The sequence below is a fragment of the Oncorhynchus clarkii genome, chromosome 17 (assembly GCF_045791955.1).
Source record: "Oncorhynchus clarkii lewisi isolate Uvic-CL-2024 chromosome 17, UVic_Ocla_1.0, whole genome shotgun sequence".
Classification (NCBI taxonomy): domain Eukaryota; kingdom Metazoa; phylum Chordata; class Actinopteri; order Salmoniformes; family Salmonidae; genus Oncorhynchus; species Oncorhynchus clarkii.
The window spans coordinates 16,619,176-16,637,016 of NC_092163.1; the positions used below are offsets into that span (position 1 = coordinate 16,619,176).

The following is a 17,841-nucleotide window of genomic DNA, read 5'->3' on the forward strand; positions in this document are numbered from 1 at the left end:
CAGTGTAATCAGTCAGGAAACTTCCAGAGAAATTAGTGTTCTTTAATTAGAGAGGTAGTGAGTCAAAGGATGAGTCTGAAATGGAACCCTATTACGTGTGTGTGTGTGTGTGTGTGTGTGTGTGTGTGTGTGTGTGTGTGTGTGTGTGTGTGTGTGTGTATATGTATATATATATATATATATATATATATATATATAATCCTTTTTAATTGTTTTTTATTTAACTAGGCAAGTCAGTTAAGAAATAATTATTATTTACAATGACATCCTACCCAGGCCAAACCTGGACAACGCTGGTCCAATTGTGCTCCGACCTATGGGACTCCCAATCACTGCCAGATGTGATGCAGCCTGGACTGTACTATATAGTGCACTACCTTTTGACCAGGGCTCATATAGTGCACTACCTTTTTGACCAGGACTCATATAGTGCACTACCTTTTTGACCAGGGCTCATATAGTGCACTACCTTTTTGACCGGGGCTCATATAGTGCACTACCTTTTTGACCGGGGCTCATATAGTGCACTACCTTTTTGACCGGGGCTCATATAGTGCACTACCTTTTTGACCAGGGCTCATATAGTGCACTACCTTTTTGTCCAGGGCTCATATAGTGCACTACCTTTTGACCAGGGCTCATATAGTGCACTACCTTTTTGACCAGGACTCGTATAGTGCACTACCTTTTTGACCAGGGCTCATATAGTGCACTACCTTTTTGACCGGGGCTCATATAGTGCACTACCTTTTTGACCAGGGCTCATATAGTGCACTACCTTTTTGTCCAGGGCTCATATAGTGCACTACCTTTTTGACCAGGGCTCATATTGTGCACTACCTTTTTGTCCAGGGCTCATATAGAGCACTACCTTTTTGTCCAGGGCCCTATATAGGGAAAAGGGTGCCATTGCAGATTCTGTCAGACTTTGTGTCAGGAAAGTACCAGAGAAGTGAGTGTTTTTTAATTAGTGGTCGTGAGGCCGAATTCCATGTTTATCTATAACTACTGAGGTACTTTCTGAGGTGGTCAGTTCATGTTAGCTCGAGTGGAGTGGGACTGAGTGGCTTGAGGTTTATGAAGGCCATTTTTGAGGGCCTGACTTTTTGACTGGTTGGCTGAGGGAAGAGGAGCTTGCTGGTTGATTACATGAGGCCAGGAAGTTGGTTAAGTGGCTGTGTGACATTTCCCCTGTTGGCTCATGTCTTTTTACATGTTGTAGAATGTTATGGGATCAGACTTGACACACAGACACAGTCATGCACACTCACACACACACAGTCATGCACGAACACACGCACACGCACACACACACTCACACACACACTCATTGAGAGGGAGACGGCAGTCAGGGAGATGCACAAAAAAAGAGGGAGGGCTCTCTGAGGGGAGGAGAGGAGGGCTTGCCTTTCACTCTCTGAAGACTGAACGCTGCGATGTAGTGCCAGGCATTGGAGGAAGCAGAGAAAAAGAAGTTGCTCCTTTAAGAAAGCTGTGGGCTTGGATCAGATCGACTACTCAGCACTCTGGTTTTTACACTGGCTCCTAATTTGGGATTTATTTAGAATCAGTAGAGGGACTGTGGAACGTTACCTTGATTGGGAAGGGATTTGGAAATTCTGTTTACTTTTATATCAAACCAGCAACATGTCTGACTCCAAGGTTACTGCTCACTTGGACGGAATTATCTCGGACTTTGAAGGTTTGTCATGTTTTGAATTCTCTGTTTTGATCACTCTCTTTTACTTGTCACAGACCTTCCCATCGACAGCCAGTGGTGACTAACGACTGAAGACAACTGATGTCCAAAATACTATTTCCAGATCAAATTTACAATTGAGTCACTAGCCTTCTTCACTTAACTTCTCTCTCTCGCTCTGTTTTTGTTTCTCGAGTTTGTTTGTGTGTGTGTGTGTGCGCATTGGGCATGTGTTCCCCTCGGTTTCTTAATCTGAGTCTGTTATTGATCATATCCTAGTTACATCAGTAGAGCACCCCAGTATTGACAGTGCTACTCCACCACAGGAAACGTTCCAACTGAAAGCATTAAAGGGACTCATAGCAAAGCCTCATCTGGCCACCGCATCAAACCCCCATTCATTCACAACTCCTCAGTGTGTCCCCTCTCTCTCCTTTGTTTTCCTAGCTGTCCTGTGAAGCTAACATTGATTTCCTTTGTTGTCCTCTTCCTCCTTTCCTCTTCCTCCTCCGGTCCGAGTGTGTCCTTCCCTCCAGCTGTGAGAGGTCTGACAGGACCGTCACACACTGACGTTTGTTTTGCTATCCTTGTGGGGAACAAACAATTGATTCCCATTCAAATTCCTATTTTCCCTAACCCCAAGGGGTGCACGGTTTTGGTTTTTGCCCTAACTAAACAGCTGATTAAAATTATCAAAGCTTGATGATTAGTTGATTATTTGAATCCGCTGTTTTCTGCTAGGGCATTAAAAAAAACATGCACCCCTTGGGGTCCCAAGGACCGAGTTTGGGAAACCCTGCCCTAACCGCTAATCCTGAATCTAACCTTCACCCTGAAACTAAACCTAACCCCTAATCCTTAATCTAACCTTCACCCTGAAACTAAACCTAACCCCTAATCCTTAATCTAACCTTCACCCTGAAACTAAACCTAACCCCTAATCCTTAATCTAACCTTCACCCTGAAACTAAACCTAACCCCTAATCCTTAATCTAACCTTCACCCTGAAACTAAACCTAACCCCTAATCCTTAATCTAACCTTCACCCTGAAACTAAACCTAACCCCTAATCCTTAATCTAACCTTCACCCTGAAACTAAACCTAACCCCTAATCCTTAATCTAACCTTAACCCTAAAACTAAACGTAACCCCTAACTGTATCTCTAACCCTAATTATAAGCCTAAACCTAACCGCTAAGGCTAAAAAAAACTTTTTCCTTGTGGGCTTGACAAAATGTACCCATTTGTCTGAATTTTCTTGTTTTACTATCCTTGTGAGGACTCTGGAGGCCGATTACGTGAAGGTTATTAAAAGAGCAGTGGTACTATCGAGCAGTGTGCAGGTTTTTTATTTTTATCCCCACAAGGACAGTAAAACCAAAACAGACACACATTGAACTGAAAGTGTGCTTACTCCGTCAGATCTGAGAAACTGAATGTGTGACTGAACACAGTTAAACATTTCAGTATTATTAATTCATTGGTTTAGGGCCATATGGACGCAGTCCAGCACTTGATGAGCGTCGGGTTCTCGCTCTCTTGGTCAGATCAGTCTAAATGTTCATTCACTCCCTTAGAATTACACTTCTGGATGTGTGGTCCTGTTTTAGAAAGTCCCTTAAAACAGTATCGGTCAGACCTTGTAAGACATTGCTCTTTTGAGAGAAAGGATTGTGGTGATCTCTCCATATTGGACAGACCAGACTCTGTCTCCCACATCTGTAGGTTTATGTTTTTTTGGTGAGTGATTATGTGTTCAGTAGCAGTACTGCATGATCAAATGGATGAAAAAGACTATATCAGTGCCATGTTAGCAGGATGATGTCAGCCACCCTGTCACTCAGCCTGTCCTCTCAGGCAGTTGTGGATTCTGCTTGTATCTGATTCTCCCTGGTATCTGATCTGGGGGCTGTGTAGAAATATCACTACTTGTGTCTGATTCTCCCTGGTATCTGATCTGGGAGCTGTGTAGAAATATCACTACTTGTGTCTGATTCTCCCTGGTATCTGATCTGGGGGCTGTGTAGAAATATCACTACTTGTATCTGATTCTCCCTGGTATCTGATCTGGGGGCTGTGTAGAATTATCACTACTTGTATCTGATTCTCCCTGGTATCTGATCTGGGGGCTGTGTAGAAATATCACTACTTGTATCTGATTCTCCCTGGTATCTGATCTGGGGGCTGTGTAGAATTATCACTACTTGTATCTGATTCTCCCTGGTATCTGATCTGGGGGCTGTGTAGAAATATCACTACTTGTATCTGATTCTCCCTGGTATCTGATCTGGGGGCTGTGTAGAAATATCACTACTTGTATCTGATTCTCCCTGGTATCTGATCTGGGGGCTGTGTAGAATTATCACTACTTGTATCTGATTCTCCCTGGTATCTGATCTGGGGGCTGTGTAGAAATATCACTACTTGTATCTGATTCTCCCTGGTATCTGATCTGGGGGCTGTGTAGAAATATCACTACTTGTATCTGATTCTCCCTGGTATCTGATCTGGGGGCTGTGTAGAAATATCACTACTTGTCACACACTGCTGCTGAAGCACTGCTGTCGTAGGTCTACTCTTCCATTTACTGGCAAATCCAGTCTGGTCTCTTATCTGTCTGTCTCTCAGCTCAAACTAAACGTGTGGGGATTTTCCAGAGGCTTATTGTTTGTGGACAGTGTGTGTTTTTAGATTGTGTGGTTTATGTCAGTGCGTCGGTATGGATGTGTATTTCTTCTCTTTGAGTGCATCTGAGATCAACATCAAGTCATAAAGCCTTGGTCTCGTATACCGCTCTCTGATAAACTGAATGAGCTGAATAGTGAATCAACCGCATAGTGAATCAACTGCACAGTGAATCGACTCGATAGCGAATAGGCCTACTCATCAACAGTGAATAGTCCTCTCACGGTCTGTTTGCTATTGTGGAGTTTGAAATAGCTGCAGGTGTTGTCTGGAATCTGTCCACTCTTGATACTTCTAACATTGGAAACGGCTCCTGTGGTCAACAAGGGATGTAAATCAGGGTGGCAGTAGCCTGCAGTACAGAAGGCTTTCTAGTCGTTAACCTATGGGTGTTGCTTGTTCAAAGGAATGAACTATGCCTTACCTGCCAAGCACCCAGGGGTTCAGACTGAAAGGTATGGAGCCAAGCACTACTGAACTACCAACAGCTGCGTTCACTTTGAGTTCCTCCATATCTTTCTTTCTCTCTCTCTCTCTTTGCCTCTGTCGCTCACTCTCTCTACTAGAATTATTTTGTGCTGAACCTGGTGTCAGCCAGAACACGAGCGAGTTACACACGCCGTGTGTCAGCATAAACCCAACAGTGTCCAGAGAAGACAAAAAGGAAGTGGTTATTTGACACCCTACCATTAGCGGTGGCTAACCTTTGGACTGAGCAAGTGGAATATAAGGGGAGGGTTTGAGTAACTTTATCGGTCAGTCGATGGCCTTGCCTTGTCAGACTTGGTTTTGAAAGATTTCTATGATATTATAATTCCACTGCATAATGTTGTAGCCCGCTTTTGTTGACACTGGCAGAACCGCTGTGTGCGTATGTAGTGCCACGGAGCTCAACTTCACCGTTACAGTTTGTGTTAGTGTATCAAGATAAAGTGTTGTCAACTTGAATGTACATTTCATTCAAGCCATAATCGCTGTTTTGCCAGTGGGTTTGGCATTGTATGTACAGTAGTAAATGTCTGACACTGCACAGTTTTAAATGCTAGCATTATATCATCATGCCTCTTATGTTTTCATAGACCGTAATCTGGCAGTATTACAGTAACTGTCAGTGTTCTCATTGTTCCACCGTCATGTGATATTGATCAGGAAGTGAGCGAGTCTGGAATGTAAGAGATGGGTAAGTGGTTCAGTGCTACAACCATTGACTACAGATTTAAAACCATGTTGTTATGAGCAAAGAAATGTCAGCAATTTTATTTGCCAATATCTTCAGTATCCCATAGATGGTGTGTAATACTATATATTTGCTACAGTACAGTTTTACCTTTTCTGCCCTAACCCTCAAAACACACACTTGTACATCCGGCCCAATAGACGTAAATTAGACTAGACACACACACTGATGAAACTCTAGCATTTGGGCCTCAGAGTTGAGGTCCCCAGGAGAGCTCCCTTCACTCTTCAGTTCTAACAGGCCGGTCTGAAGGCCGTCTGGCCCCCGTCTAGACCCCTTTCTTTGAGGAAGCTGATCCAGTCGGTCACATCAGGACTCAGACGACATGCCATGGAGCTCAGGGCCCATACTCACCAAGCGTCTCAGTGAAGGAGTATTGAACAAGGCCTGGGACTCTAACATGAAGGCCACCATGACGTCCATTGGCCTTGTTTAGTAGGATAGTGTGCTGATGTGGATGAGCTGTAGTGCAACAGTGGGCCCTAGAGAACGCAACCTCATGTCTTGACCTTTTCAGTCAGTTTTAGTATACGTCTATGGTCTCTCTCTCTCGCCCTCTCTTTCCTCAGTGTTCAATCTTTTCTCTAGCCTCACTAAACCCCACAAAAGGATGCGGTGATGACTTTGATCTTTCGGACCTCAGTCAGAACCAACACAACCAGGAAGTCAGTCTCGTTCTATAACTACCGTGAGACTGTAAACAGGAAACAATCGTCGTGGTTCGATTGGCTCGTTTGGTCGGAGCATAGTTACATTTCACAGGTCCTGCATAAAAAAATCTAATTTTAAGCGTCACACGCTTCGTAAATAACAGGTGTAGACTGACAGTGAAACGCATACTGACTGTGTTAACTCAAACCATGAGATAAAAGCATCTGCATAACTGTAGAATTATCATAAGCCTATCTCTTTCTAGCTGCATCAGAGCTGTACAAGTATCTGTTGTCCATTACTCTATCTGTGTGTCCTTGAGGAGATGAGCTAATGCCAGTGATGCACACAGGGACAGGAAGTCAAGGCTAGCACCTGGGCCTAGCAGGGAGGGAGAGAGAACAAAAGTCTGTTTCCTCCTCTCTATTGAAATCTATTTAGGTGGGCCGGGGATGATAGCAGTATCGCGATACTCGTTAGTGTCATGGCAGGGAAACAAAACACAAAGCAGATTTCTTTAAGGGAACAGTCCTAATGTTGAAAACAGACATCATTATGTTGTCATCCAGAGCCACATGTATTTCTTTTCCAAGCTATAGTACACAATATTTTACATACAGCTGGTTTTTAAAGGACCAAAGAGTTGAGTCTGCTTCGTGTTTTCATTGTTGCCATGGATATGTTTTTGCGATACTGGTATCTTCCCGGCCCTACTATTTAGGTCAGGTGGGAGAGAGCCTCCATCTTAGCGTGTTGTGCTATGCTAGGACCAGGAGTTTTCCTAACCACAACATCTGGCCAGGGAAAACTCTGTTGGCCCAGTTATAGGCCTGGACTAGGGCCCAGATTTGTTCTTGGTCAGGAAAAATGCCAGGCCCTGTGGCCATTGTTATGGTCATCCCCCTCGCAAGAGACTGTGGGACACAGAACACCAAGAGGTAGGCTACACAGGGAGAGAGAGAAGTAGGCTCTGTTTGTTAAGGAGATTCCGCAGAGACGTTCTGTATTTCCAGCTCATTGTCTGGGAATGCCATTTCACTTGGGGGATGAGACGGTATCGTCCGTCTGGCCTTCGCTCACGTCGGGATACTGGCTCTCCGGGATCCCAGGTCCATCCAGCACGTGTGAAATCCATGACAGGGATATCCTTGAATGCTTCCTCGGAAACACGTGATCCTTCTTCTCTGTCTTCTAGTGGAATGATGTTTGAAAGAGTGACCTCTGAATGTATAGAAAACCGTGGGAAAACCGCATGGTAGAACTGAGTCGAGGAACATTCCTATTTCGCTATAGTAATTCCCGTAATGCCTCTCTCTGAAGTCCTTGCCAGGCATATGGCGACCGTTGAGAAAGTTTCATCTCTAGGTCATATTAAATCATATGCAGCCATCTTGGATGTTATGACAACACTTAAGTCCTATCAGTGTTAGGCTTATACTGACTGTCTCTCTATGCAGGCAACCCTGGAGCCTGTTCAAGAGCATGTAACGTTAAAGAACATTCAGATAGAAATGTACGTGGTAGAAAAGATGGGGCTGTCTGTCAGATTGAATAGGGAATCATGTCAGCTCTGTTCATTCTGTTTCTGTCTGCAATGTTCAGAACGTTTCAGATCACTGGATACACCAATGGTCTTTCAGCTCACTGTTTGCGATGCACTAAGCAGCAGACTGATTTGGCAGGTCAAATCCTAGTCCTGGACCGAGTTGAAAGTAGCCATAACCTTGGAATCATTCAGCACAATCATAGAACACGAGAGGGGGAAAGGGGGGTTATGGGGGATGGAGTCCAGTGGCAAAGTGGTTTGGACATGGAAATAACTTGTTCTGTTTTATAAGCGGCATATGGGATTGGGTCTCCCGTTCTAATTGAAGATATGGGAGATGGGACGTGTTTTTAGTAACAGCCAAAGCAACACACATCCTTAAAATGGAGGGCTAAAATGTTTTTATAATGCCTCGTAGACTCCGGAATTGAACTCTAATATTCCCCAAATCATGAGAGCGTGATGGAGGAAGCATGAGAGAATAACAGTTAGTCTTTGGAAATAAATGTTTAGTTGAGAACCTTTTTTAAAAGGTGTTTTGGGGGTTGTTAAGAGCATTTAGCACCTACAGGATGTACACATGAGACCCTTCAAATACAGTTAGGAGGTTTAGCAGTTTGCTAACGCTGCTATGCTAACGTTGGTTAGCTAGCTTTTCAATGCACAGGGAATGCAAGAACAAGGAAAGGCAGATCAGCAAAATAAAATGGAAAGATAAGGTAACCATGGCAGCAGTGAGTGTTTAAATAGAGAGATACAGAGGGAAGGGGACTAGCAACACCAATCATACGACAGCATATAGACATCATGGACACTTGAGGCAGCTTCATTAAATAGTACCCACAAAACACCAGTCTCAATGTCAACAGTGAAGAGGTGACTCCGGGATGCTGGACTTCTAGGCAGAGTTTCTCTGTCCAGTGTCTGTGTTCTTTAGCCCATCTTAATCTTTTCTTTTTATTGGCCAGTCTGAGATATGGCTTTTTCTTTGCAACTCTGCCTAGAAAGCCAGCATCCCGGAGTCGCCTCTTCACTGTTAACGTTGAGACTGGTGTTTTGTGGGTACTATTTAATGAAGCTGCCAGTTGAGGACTTGTGAGGCGTCTTGTGTGCTTTTCTTTTCTTTCAAAAACAGGACATTTCTAAGTGACCCCAAACTTTTGAACGGTAGAGTTCCTTGCATGCATGCACGCGTGTAGGCGCGCACACACACACACACACACACACACACTCTTTAGGCCATAACAGAACTGAACTTGGAGTTACTGAGTAGTACAGTGGGGTCATGGATGTGTGTGACTGTGATGTCATAACCAACTCGTAACCACAGGGACTAGCTTAGCATCTTCTCCATGGGATTCAAGTTGACTTCTAAGAGGCAATGCCTACAAGGCCAAACTAGCCTCATGTTTTTGTTCAAACTTATTTTTAGGATTTTCTCACAAAGCCACCAGTACCCTGGGGGGAGGTGTGTCTCCTTTTGTTAATTTGGTATTAATGCATTGTACTCATCCATATCTCATACAATATTCAAGAATGCATGTAGAGAATACAAGGCAGATATATGACTTTCATTTATATAAGGCTATTGAAGTCTAAGGCCATTTGAGGCCGTGCAAGTGGGTGTATAAATTGGACCACATTTTATAACATACAGTACCACACTGTGTCATACAACTGGCACCAGTTAAACTTGTATAAACTTATAGAGTGCCATCTGCAGTCGTATGTAGTGACAGATTGGCACCACTAATAACGAGTTATTGAAATGATTTGAGCTTGGCTTAATTGCTTGTTGCTGCCATTTTCCTTTGTGATGTTGCTGAGATTGCTTTTCCAGCTTCTCTCTACCCACTAACCTCAAGCAGCTACGATGCCAGGAACGTCGAAACAGTTCATGTTGCTCCTCTGGAATTAGAATACACTGTTCATATATTTGCTGTTGTATTTGTTTAGTCCAGGACTAGCAGTAATGTTTGTTTAGGAAACCGGCCCTAAGTGCACTCTGATTATCATCAATGTCAGAAATGGTAGTATGGATGACTCATTGACTGAGTGTGTCTATCTCATCTCACCCTCCATGCAGCTCTAAAGAGGTCATTTGAGGTGGAGGATGTGGACACCTCGGTCAACTCCTCGCCAGGCTCCCGCCGGGTGCCCAACAACACCAACCACCGCCCCGTCATGTCCCCCACCAGCATCTACTACCGTGAACTGGGCGCCAGCAATAACAACAACGGCTCCATCTCCAAGACCATCATGGGAGGGGGAAGCTCCAAGCCTCCTGAATCCATATCCCGGGGACGCACGGAGCTCTCCATCGACATTTCCTCCAAGCAGGTAGATCCAACCAGCCCTGGTTCCCTCCGATTGGGAGCGAAACGACCCGAGGTCCTAGGCCACTCCAAGACGCCCGAGGTGGGCCACAAACGGGAGGTGGCCTTCTCTAAAACGCCCCAGGAGGTGGTGATTCGCACAGGGGCCCGGACCCCCGAGCCACCCAGCCATGCCCGGAGGTTCGAGCCCCTCAGTCTGGGGGATGGCCCGGCCGTGAGGACCACACCAGGGATCAGCGTCACCAAAGCACCCGAGACAACGGGGAATGGAAAGAACAACCACGAGAACCATGGTCATCATGCACCGGTCCACCACCCGCACCATCCCAACCCCCACCACAACACCATCGTCACCACCATCCGCTGCTCCTCGCCCAACCGCACCAAGTCCCCAAACCCTGACAGTGAGTAACCTCTGACCCTAGGTTTCTTCTCATGAACCCTATAAGTCCTTAGGTTCCTCATGTGATCCTGGATGTAGTCACTCTGGTGTGTGTGTGTGTGTGTGTGTGTGTGTGTGTGTGTGTGTGTGTGTGTGTGTGTGTGTGTGTGTGTGTGTGTGTGTGTGTGTGTGTGTGTGTGTGTGTGTGTGTGTGTGTGTGTGTGTTGCTAACCACTAATCATAGGATCTGGTGTGTTTGGTAGTGTGTGTGTGTGTGTTTGATCTGGGCTGGAGTTCCCCGTGGCATAACACAGGCTTCTGAGCAGAGGCTTTGGTATGAGAAAGCAGACCACTGATCTGGGGACTGTTTCTAGGAGTGGCCTCTCCAACACAGGCTGAGTGCCTCCAGTCTGATACCGCCTGCCTTGGTGGAGAGATGCCACTCTGTAAAAAGGGTATGAGTAAGCAAAGTGCATCGTAGACTGGTCTCAGATCTGTTCGTGCTATCTAGCCAACTCAAGTCGTTTTTTTGTCATGCCAAACATGATCTGGGACCAGTGAGGCTAGGTGTATATATAGAAAACGTGTACTATGGTCCTGCATTCATGTCAGCTTTCTGTTTTAAGACTATTGGCAATATGCACATACCTCCGCAGTACACGGTAGTGTAGGTATCCACATTTTGGATACACTTTTCATTTTCACAACTCCAGTGGTGGGGGTACAGAACATCTTCCACAACACATCATCCCTCTGCAGTTGCCCTCCTCTACTACCTCACAGAGGGACTGGACGATGCAATCGCACACAGAGTGGAGAGCTCTGGGTCCCCGGAGTGGGCCTGTAAGAGGAGAGGTCTGTTTGATTAAAGCCCAGCCTGGGCCTGTCTGTCACTACGGCCTGTCTCTCCTGTCCCTCCCTCTGCTCTGTCTGGAGCCCAGCGTCTCAGTCCCCGATCAATGAATGTTCGGCTGCTTTGTTCTTCAATTCCCTCTCAACTCAGTCCCCTATCGCTGCATGTACAAAAAATATTCAGGCAATTTGTTCTTCAATTCATACACTCTTGGTAGACTGTGAGATAACAACAAATATTGTTTTATTCTCCTACATATGCAAGTGATGAATGTATAAAGGAACCCTGTCCTTAAGAAAACCAGCGTGTTTTAGCAGTCGGCAGCATCGGACACATTTGGGTTCCCACTTACTCACTTTCCTTTGCTTTGTACTTTCCTTGTCTATCCCTCTCTTTCCTCCTCTCTCTTTCTGACAACACGCGCACAGACACTCCTCTTCTTTCCTCCCCTCTCTTTCTGACAACACGCGCACAGACACTCCTCTTCTTTCCTCCTCTCTCTTTCTGACAACACGCGCACAGACACTCCTCTTCTTTCCTCCTCTCTCTTTCTGACAACACGCGCACAGACACTCCTCTTCTTTCCTCCCTCTGCAGATTGAGCGTGTCTCAGGCCCCCAGAAGGGGCGTCCGACACGAGCCAAGTTAGATTCCTGTAAACTGAGGGATAAAACCCGGAGCCAAATATGACCTAATGTGTCAGCATTTACACAGTCTTTAGACGGCATTCAAGCCATATTTAGAAAGCGTTTAGAGAATGTATAAATAACGCTTAGACAACGTTTTAGACCTGAGACTGAGGGAGCACACAGCATGGGGCCAGCTGCAGGGAAACTACAGCTGCTAGATGCATTGGTTTGTTTATCAGATGGTACCCTATTCCCTATATAGTGGGGCTATGGCTCTGGTCAAAGCTAGTGCACTATATAGGGAATAGGGTGCAATTTTGGACACAGAATGTTGGACACAGACAAATGGAGAAAAGCATTCTACTTAGCCTTGCTCGTTCGCTTCCTCAAACTCGAACTCCGCAGTTATCAAATGAATCATGGCTTTCAGTATTTAATAAACCAGTATGTTCCAGTCAGTGCTATTAGCGATATTGCCAAGTATTCCATGTCTTATTTGGCCTTAATGAACTCTAATTCTGTAGGCTTTTTTTCCTGTCGACACAGACCAGTTTAGCATTATGTGTTTGTGGACTGGAACAGTATAAATGACCATACTTTATCATTCGGTACGAGTTTGTAGGCTATACTCTAATATTAGGAGCTCAGATTTGCTGGGACGATTGTGTGTGTGTGTGTGTGTGTGTGTGTGTGTTTCTTGTAGCCTGGTTCCTACTCAGGCCACGGAGGTCTGGGCTAGTTATTTTCCCAGAGGGAGAGGGCCTTATTAGGGCTCTCAATGAAGGGTGACCTGCCTGGAGGGCCTGAGGCCGTCGCCCACCCTGACTGAGGGACTCTGACCCCTGCTCTGTCCCGCTCCATCTGTCAATGTGGGGAGATGGCGTCAGTGGAGCAGAAACGTGAACAACACAGCACTGTAGTGGACTGCTAGTGGGTTGTTTCCATCAGATTTTGTGTCAAGTAGGAGAAATTGGCTCCAACATAATACACAAGTAGGCCCTAATTAATTTCAATAGGTGACTATGAGTGATAGATGTGGTGGTTTCACAAGTGACTTATAAGAGAGATTGATCCTCTTTCATCCAACTAGATAATGGTGGATATGAAACTCTTTACATTGGTGTACAGAAGGTTGACTCCGTGCCTTGTTTGAAATTTTCCAAGTAACTGTCAGCTGTGTTTTTCTGAGTGATAAGCCGTTTTCCTGTCCATTCAGTTTTTCAAACGGGTAGTGACATCAGGGACACACACTCTGGTTTCCCGGGCTTCCTTCCGTGTGCTGTCCGTCAGGGCGATTGTTTCCCCTCGTCCTGACCTCGCCTCTCTTCCTCTCGCAGCCTGGGTCATGTGATCTGAGTCAGTTGCACTTCCAGCCAGTTGTGTGATCTCACCACAACAGAGTACATCTGGATACATTTTTTGTTTGTTTCTAGGATCAAAATGTCCGTCTCTGATCTCTGTAGGTGGCTCTAAATATCAACAGGTAACTAATGTTTGTAGAACACAAAATAACATGTTTTATATGTCCTGCAGAATAAATTGGAAGACTCTTTAATTGAATCAGTGCACTGTTGCTCCCAATCACACATCTACATTGAACTAAACAGTAAATTGACAGGGTTATGATTTGCCTTGATTGACTACCCTTTTTATTTTATTTAACAGGGCAAGTCAGTTAAGAACAAATTGTTATTTACAATGAAAACCCACTGTTCCCCGGTAGGCCAACTGCCTTGTTCAGGGGCAGAACTACAGATTTTTACCTTGTCAGCTCAGGGATTCGATCTAGCAACCTTTCAGTTACTGGCCCAACACTCTAACCACTAGGCTACCCTTTGACCTCCGTAGAACCAGAGGTCCATTAGACTGCAGATTACTGTTATATTATACTGTAACAATACAGGGAGGAATTCCCATTGAGATTCAACTTGACCACTCTGTCCTGGTGGGTGCTTGGTTATGCCATCAGTTCTGCCACTTCAAGCCCTCTAACCCAGCATTGGATTTGTTTATATAAATCCTCATAGTGTCTCATTGGCCCTGAACTGACATGTTTGATTGATCAACAAAGTTGTGACGAAGGATTTTGATTGTTCCGTGACCCACTCCTCTCACTGTTCTCCTCCATGCCCCGTCATTCTCCTCTGGTGGCCTGCCTGTGTGTTGTCTGTCCCGGTCCCCTACACCCTTGTACCCCCATGTGACCTTCTGCAGCGTCACACCAGATGAGGGCCCCACTATCCCCTTTCTACACAGAATCCCTCCACACACACACACACACACACACACACACACACACACACACACACACACACACACACACACACACACACACACACACACACACAGTGAGAGAGACAGAAGGGTAGGGAGATCCCAGGCTGATTAACATGATTAGCAGTGGACCCCCCAAGAGGAACGTTTAGGGAATAGGGGGACCGCCATTCCCATCTGGCTAACATCGCGCTAGTTAGTCTCTGACACACACACACACACACTGGGCCTGTACTGTGAAATCGAGTGTCAACATTCCCAAAGTAAGAATCTTTACCTTTACCTCACTAATTCCCTAGGATTCTAATGTACTGTATTCAGTTTCCCCTTCCCCATGTCATTCCATGCCTTGTCACATATGTGGAACTAGAATGACCTACAGCGCTATGTGGTTTTAAACCTTCTCCAGCTTCTTAGTCTTAGTTGAAGCACTCCGATTGGTATCTCAGGTAAAGTCGCTGTAGTAAAGCAGCTCTTGACAGCAGGGCCTGTGGTGTATTCATTACGGAAACCGTTTACCGTTTAAGAACCAAACGGAAGCAAACGGAGCAAAACTATAGTTTCTATTGGACTAATTCAGTTCGGTCCCGTCTCGTTTGCTTCCCGCTTAAAAGAAATGTTGCAACAGAATCGGGCGTAATGAATACGCCCCTGGTATCCATCATAGCAAGAGATGCCTCTCTCTCGCTCGCAGGGTATTCATGAAGTCATTCACCAAGTCACTATGGTACGAGGAGAGAAAGGAGGCCCCACTCATTTTAACCAGGCAGATACTGAACTGGAAATGATGCTTATTGGGTGTTCTTAACACATCTTGATGACAAGGAAGGACTATGACACACACACACACACATGCACGTACGCACACACACACCCCCTCAGACAGTGGTCAGGCGTCTCACAGTTTAATTGCACTCAGCATGACCTGCTGTGTCATTATGAGAGCGAGAGAGAGAGAGATGTCTGAAATGTCTACTCTTTTGGAACTTCTGTGAGTGTAATGTTTACCCTTAATTTCTATTGTTTAGTTCACTTTTGTTTATCTACTTCACTTGCTTTGGCAATGTTAACATATGTTTCCCATGCCAATAAAGCCCCTTAAATTGAAATTGAATTGAGTAGAGGAGGCTGTCTGCCAGAGCGTATCATCATGGCTCATGTTAAACTGTTTACAGGTTCCAAACCTCTCAGGGTTAGCGTTAGCGGGCTAGGAAAACCACAGACTGAGGTCATTAGACTGCAGTGTTGGCCACTCACTTTCAGCTCCCCTGAGGGATAGCAGCGTTTGCTCATGATGTTGTCTGTGGGCGCAGAGCTCAGAGTGGCCAGCAGGAGGTGCAGTATGACAGGTGGAGTGTAGGGTTAGGGTATGACTTAGGGGAGATAGCTATGGGACCTGGCTTGCAGGTAATGCTTGCATCTTATATAGGACATTGCTGAGGGCATGTAGACAGTAATTAAAGGTGTATTTTTAAGTACTCTTAAGTAATCTCTTATTCTCTTATCTACTCTGTTTCTTTCATTCTCTCCCGCCTTTCTCTTCTCTCACTCACACATTGTTCTATAAAAACTGAATGAATGTGTCTGCTTGTGTTTTGTAGGATTTATTCCTGATGTGATTGAACGTGTTTTGGAGGCTGTGGACTCTGACTGGGTCAGTGGAAAGCCTGTGTCTGCCTGTGTGTATTGAGCGCTTCCCCTGAGGGTAGAGCTGAGCTGAGAGAAGTGGAAACCAGACAGGGTCCCCCAGATAAGGTTTCCGGAAGCTTCTGTTTACTCTGCTCCGCCTGGTGGAAATCAGGGGTTAAAGAAGGTTCCCATGCAGCACACACACACGCCCATACACTCCACTAAAGCAACCCCAGTTCCCCCTTCCTCCTATTTCCAGTCTCCCTGAGCCACTATCTCCCAGTCCCCACCCTTGTCTTCCTCAGTGAGTTCTCTGAATGCTGGTCAAGCTGGCCTGACACTAGTCACAACCGTACAAAATAGGTAGGGCCAGGACCTTTTCCTGACCCACTGACCACCAGCCAAAAACTATCATCACTACCAGTGTCTGGACCCTCCCCTGCCTCTACCACAGTCTTTTATCTCGTTTATTCTGGTTTATCTTGAAGAGGTGTCTGTCTGGTACTGTCTGGTCCTGTCTGGTCCTGCTTATAAACTGCACCCAGCTGCTACGGGCTGACCAGGATGAGCTCAGTATTTCTCCTTTTTGCCAACTGTACAGCTGGTTAACAAAGAGAAGGTCCACTTTGGGTCAGTGCCTCAGCTCTCAACATCCTCTGCTAATGAGGTTTCCCTCATTCTCTGGCTGATAAGGGCCATGTTTGGAATGATAATGGTGTTTTTGCTGTAATTACTCTCTTTTTCACCTTAACAATACGATGTTCCCAGATATTGACGTCATGTATAGGTCTTGTCTTGGGCAGTAACCAGCGGTCGTTGCTGTGTGGCCAGAGATTGAGTGAGTGTGAGTGTGTGTGCACACAAATTGTGAGTGGGCACTGGACAGATGGCCAATACGTACCGCTATTGTGCCATCTGCTAGGCTGGGCAGGGGGCAGATGGGGGGGCTGGGCAGGGTATGTGTGGGGTCAGTACACCACCTCTCCCTGCTGGACCTCTCCTAAGGAGGTACCATAATAATAGTCATCAGCCACCATAGAAATATAATTACTAGAACGGGCATCCCCATTCAAGTCTATGTTCTGTGATCCTAATTTTATCAGCCATTGGGGGGGGGACACAGTACTGCAAGGAGTTATTGATCCTTAGACGTTCAATAGAAGTGGAAACCAGTTACTTTTTATGATCAATCGTTTACTCATCTTCAATTATTTAAAAAACGTAAAACACAAAGACATGAATCCATGTTAAATAAGTGTCTCACTGACAGATCTCATTGATTTGGTCGTATAGGCCCCTCCAGGTTTGTTTGATGTGATCTGTCATTCAACCAATTTCCTCAGGAAGTAATGGAAGTACTGTAGGGCCAACATGGTGTCAGTTAAACAGGCTGGTGCCCCATGCTGATAATCGCCACGGCAACTACTTCCTAGCTGATGCTCACTTTACATTGAGGTGAATGAGACCACTCTTCATAATGGAGTCATCATCGCACCCATTGGCGCACGGCACAGTACCTCGAGGTGTGTTTGACAGGGGTCATATTATGACTAGACTTAAACCCTAATCCCCTCTGAACAGCCCTAGATCAAACAACACTGGGTTAGCACGCACACGAACACGCACGCGCACATACACACACTGCTTAGTTGCCTGACTGGCTTCTCACCTCCATGGCGAACGGCTAGTCCTCTATTGCCTAAGCACAGCTAACACCGCTACATTGGGAGTCATTATCCTGTGGACGTAGCTAGCTTTTTCAATTTAGCTAAAGTTCAGAGGAACTCTGGGTGAACTTTCACCTTTGTACTCAGTGATGAGACACAGGGGAGAGAAGACGGAACAAACAAGAGCAGCTGAAGATGTAGGGGAAAGGGCAACGGTACTGCCTCTGACAGTATGCAGTGTTGGTTAGCTAA

General features: G+C 45.6%; 1 protein-coding gene across 3 annotated transcripts in view; it reads left to right on the top strand.

Annotated features, from left to right (window-relative positions):
- The window catches only part of LOC139370355 (septin-9-like), an 88,140-nt gene that overhangs the window by 29,867 nt on the left and 40,432 nt on the right, over positions 1–17,841 (top strand). For 2 of the 3 annotated variants that reach the window (XM_071109780.1, XM_071109782.1), the window contains exon 2: positions 9,906–10,559. In XM_071109780.1, coding sequence (XP_070965881.1) covers positions 9,906–10,559 — 654 coding nt within the window. Of the gene's footprint in view, positions 1–1,471; positions 1,703–9,905; positions 10,560–17,841 lie in introns of those variants that run through there. The other variant, XM_071109779.1, reaches the window with a different exon arrangement.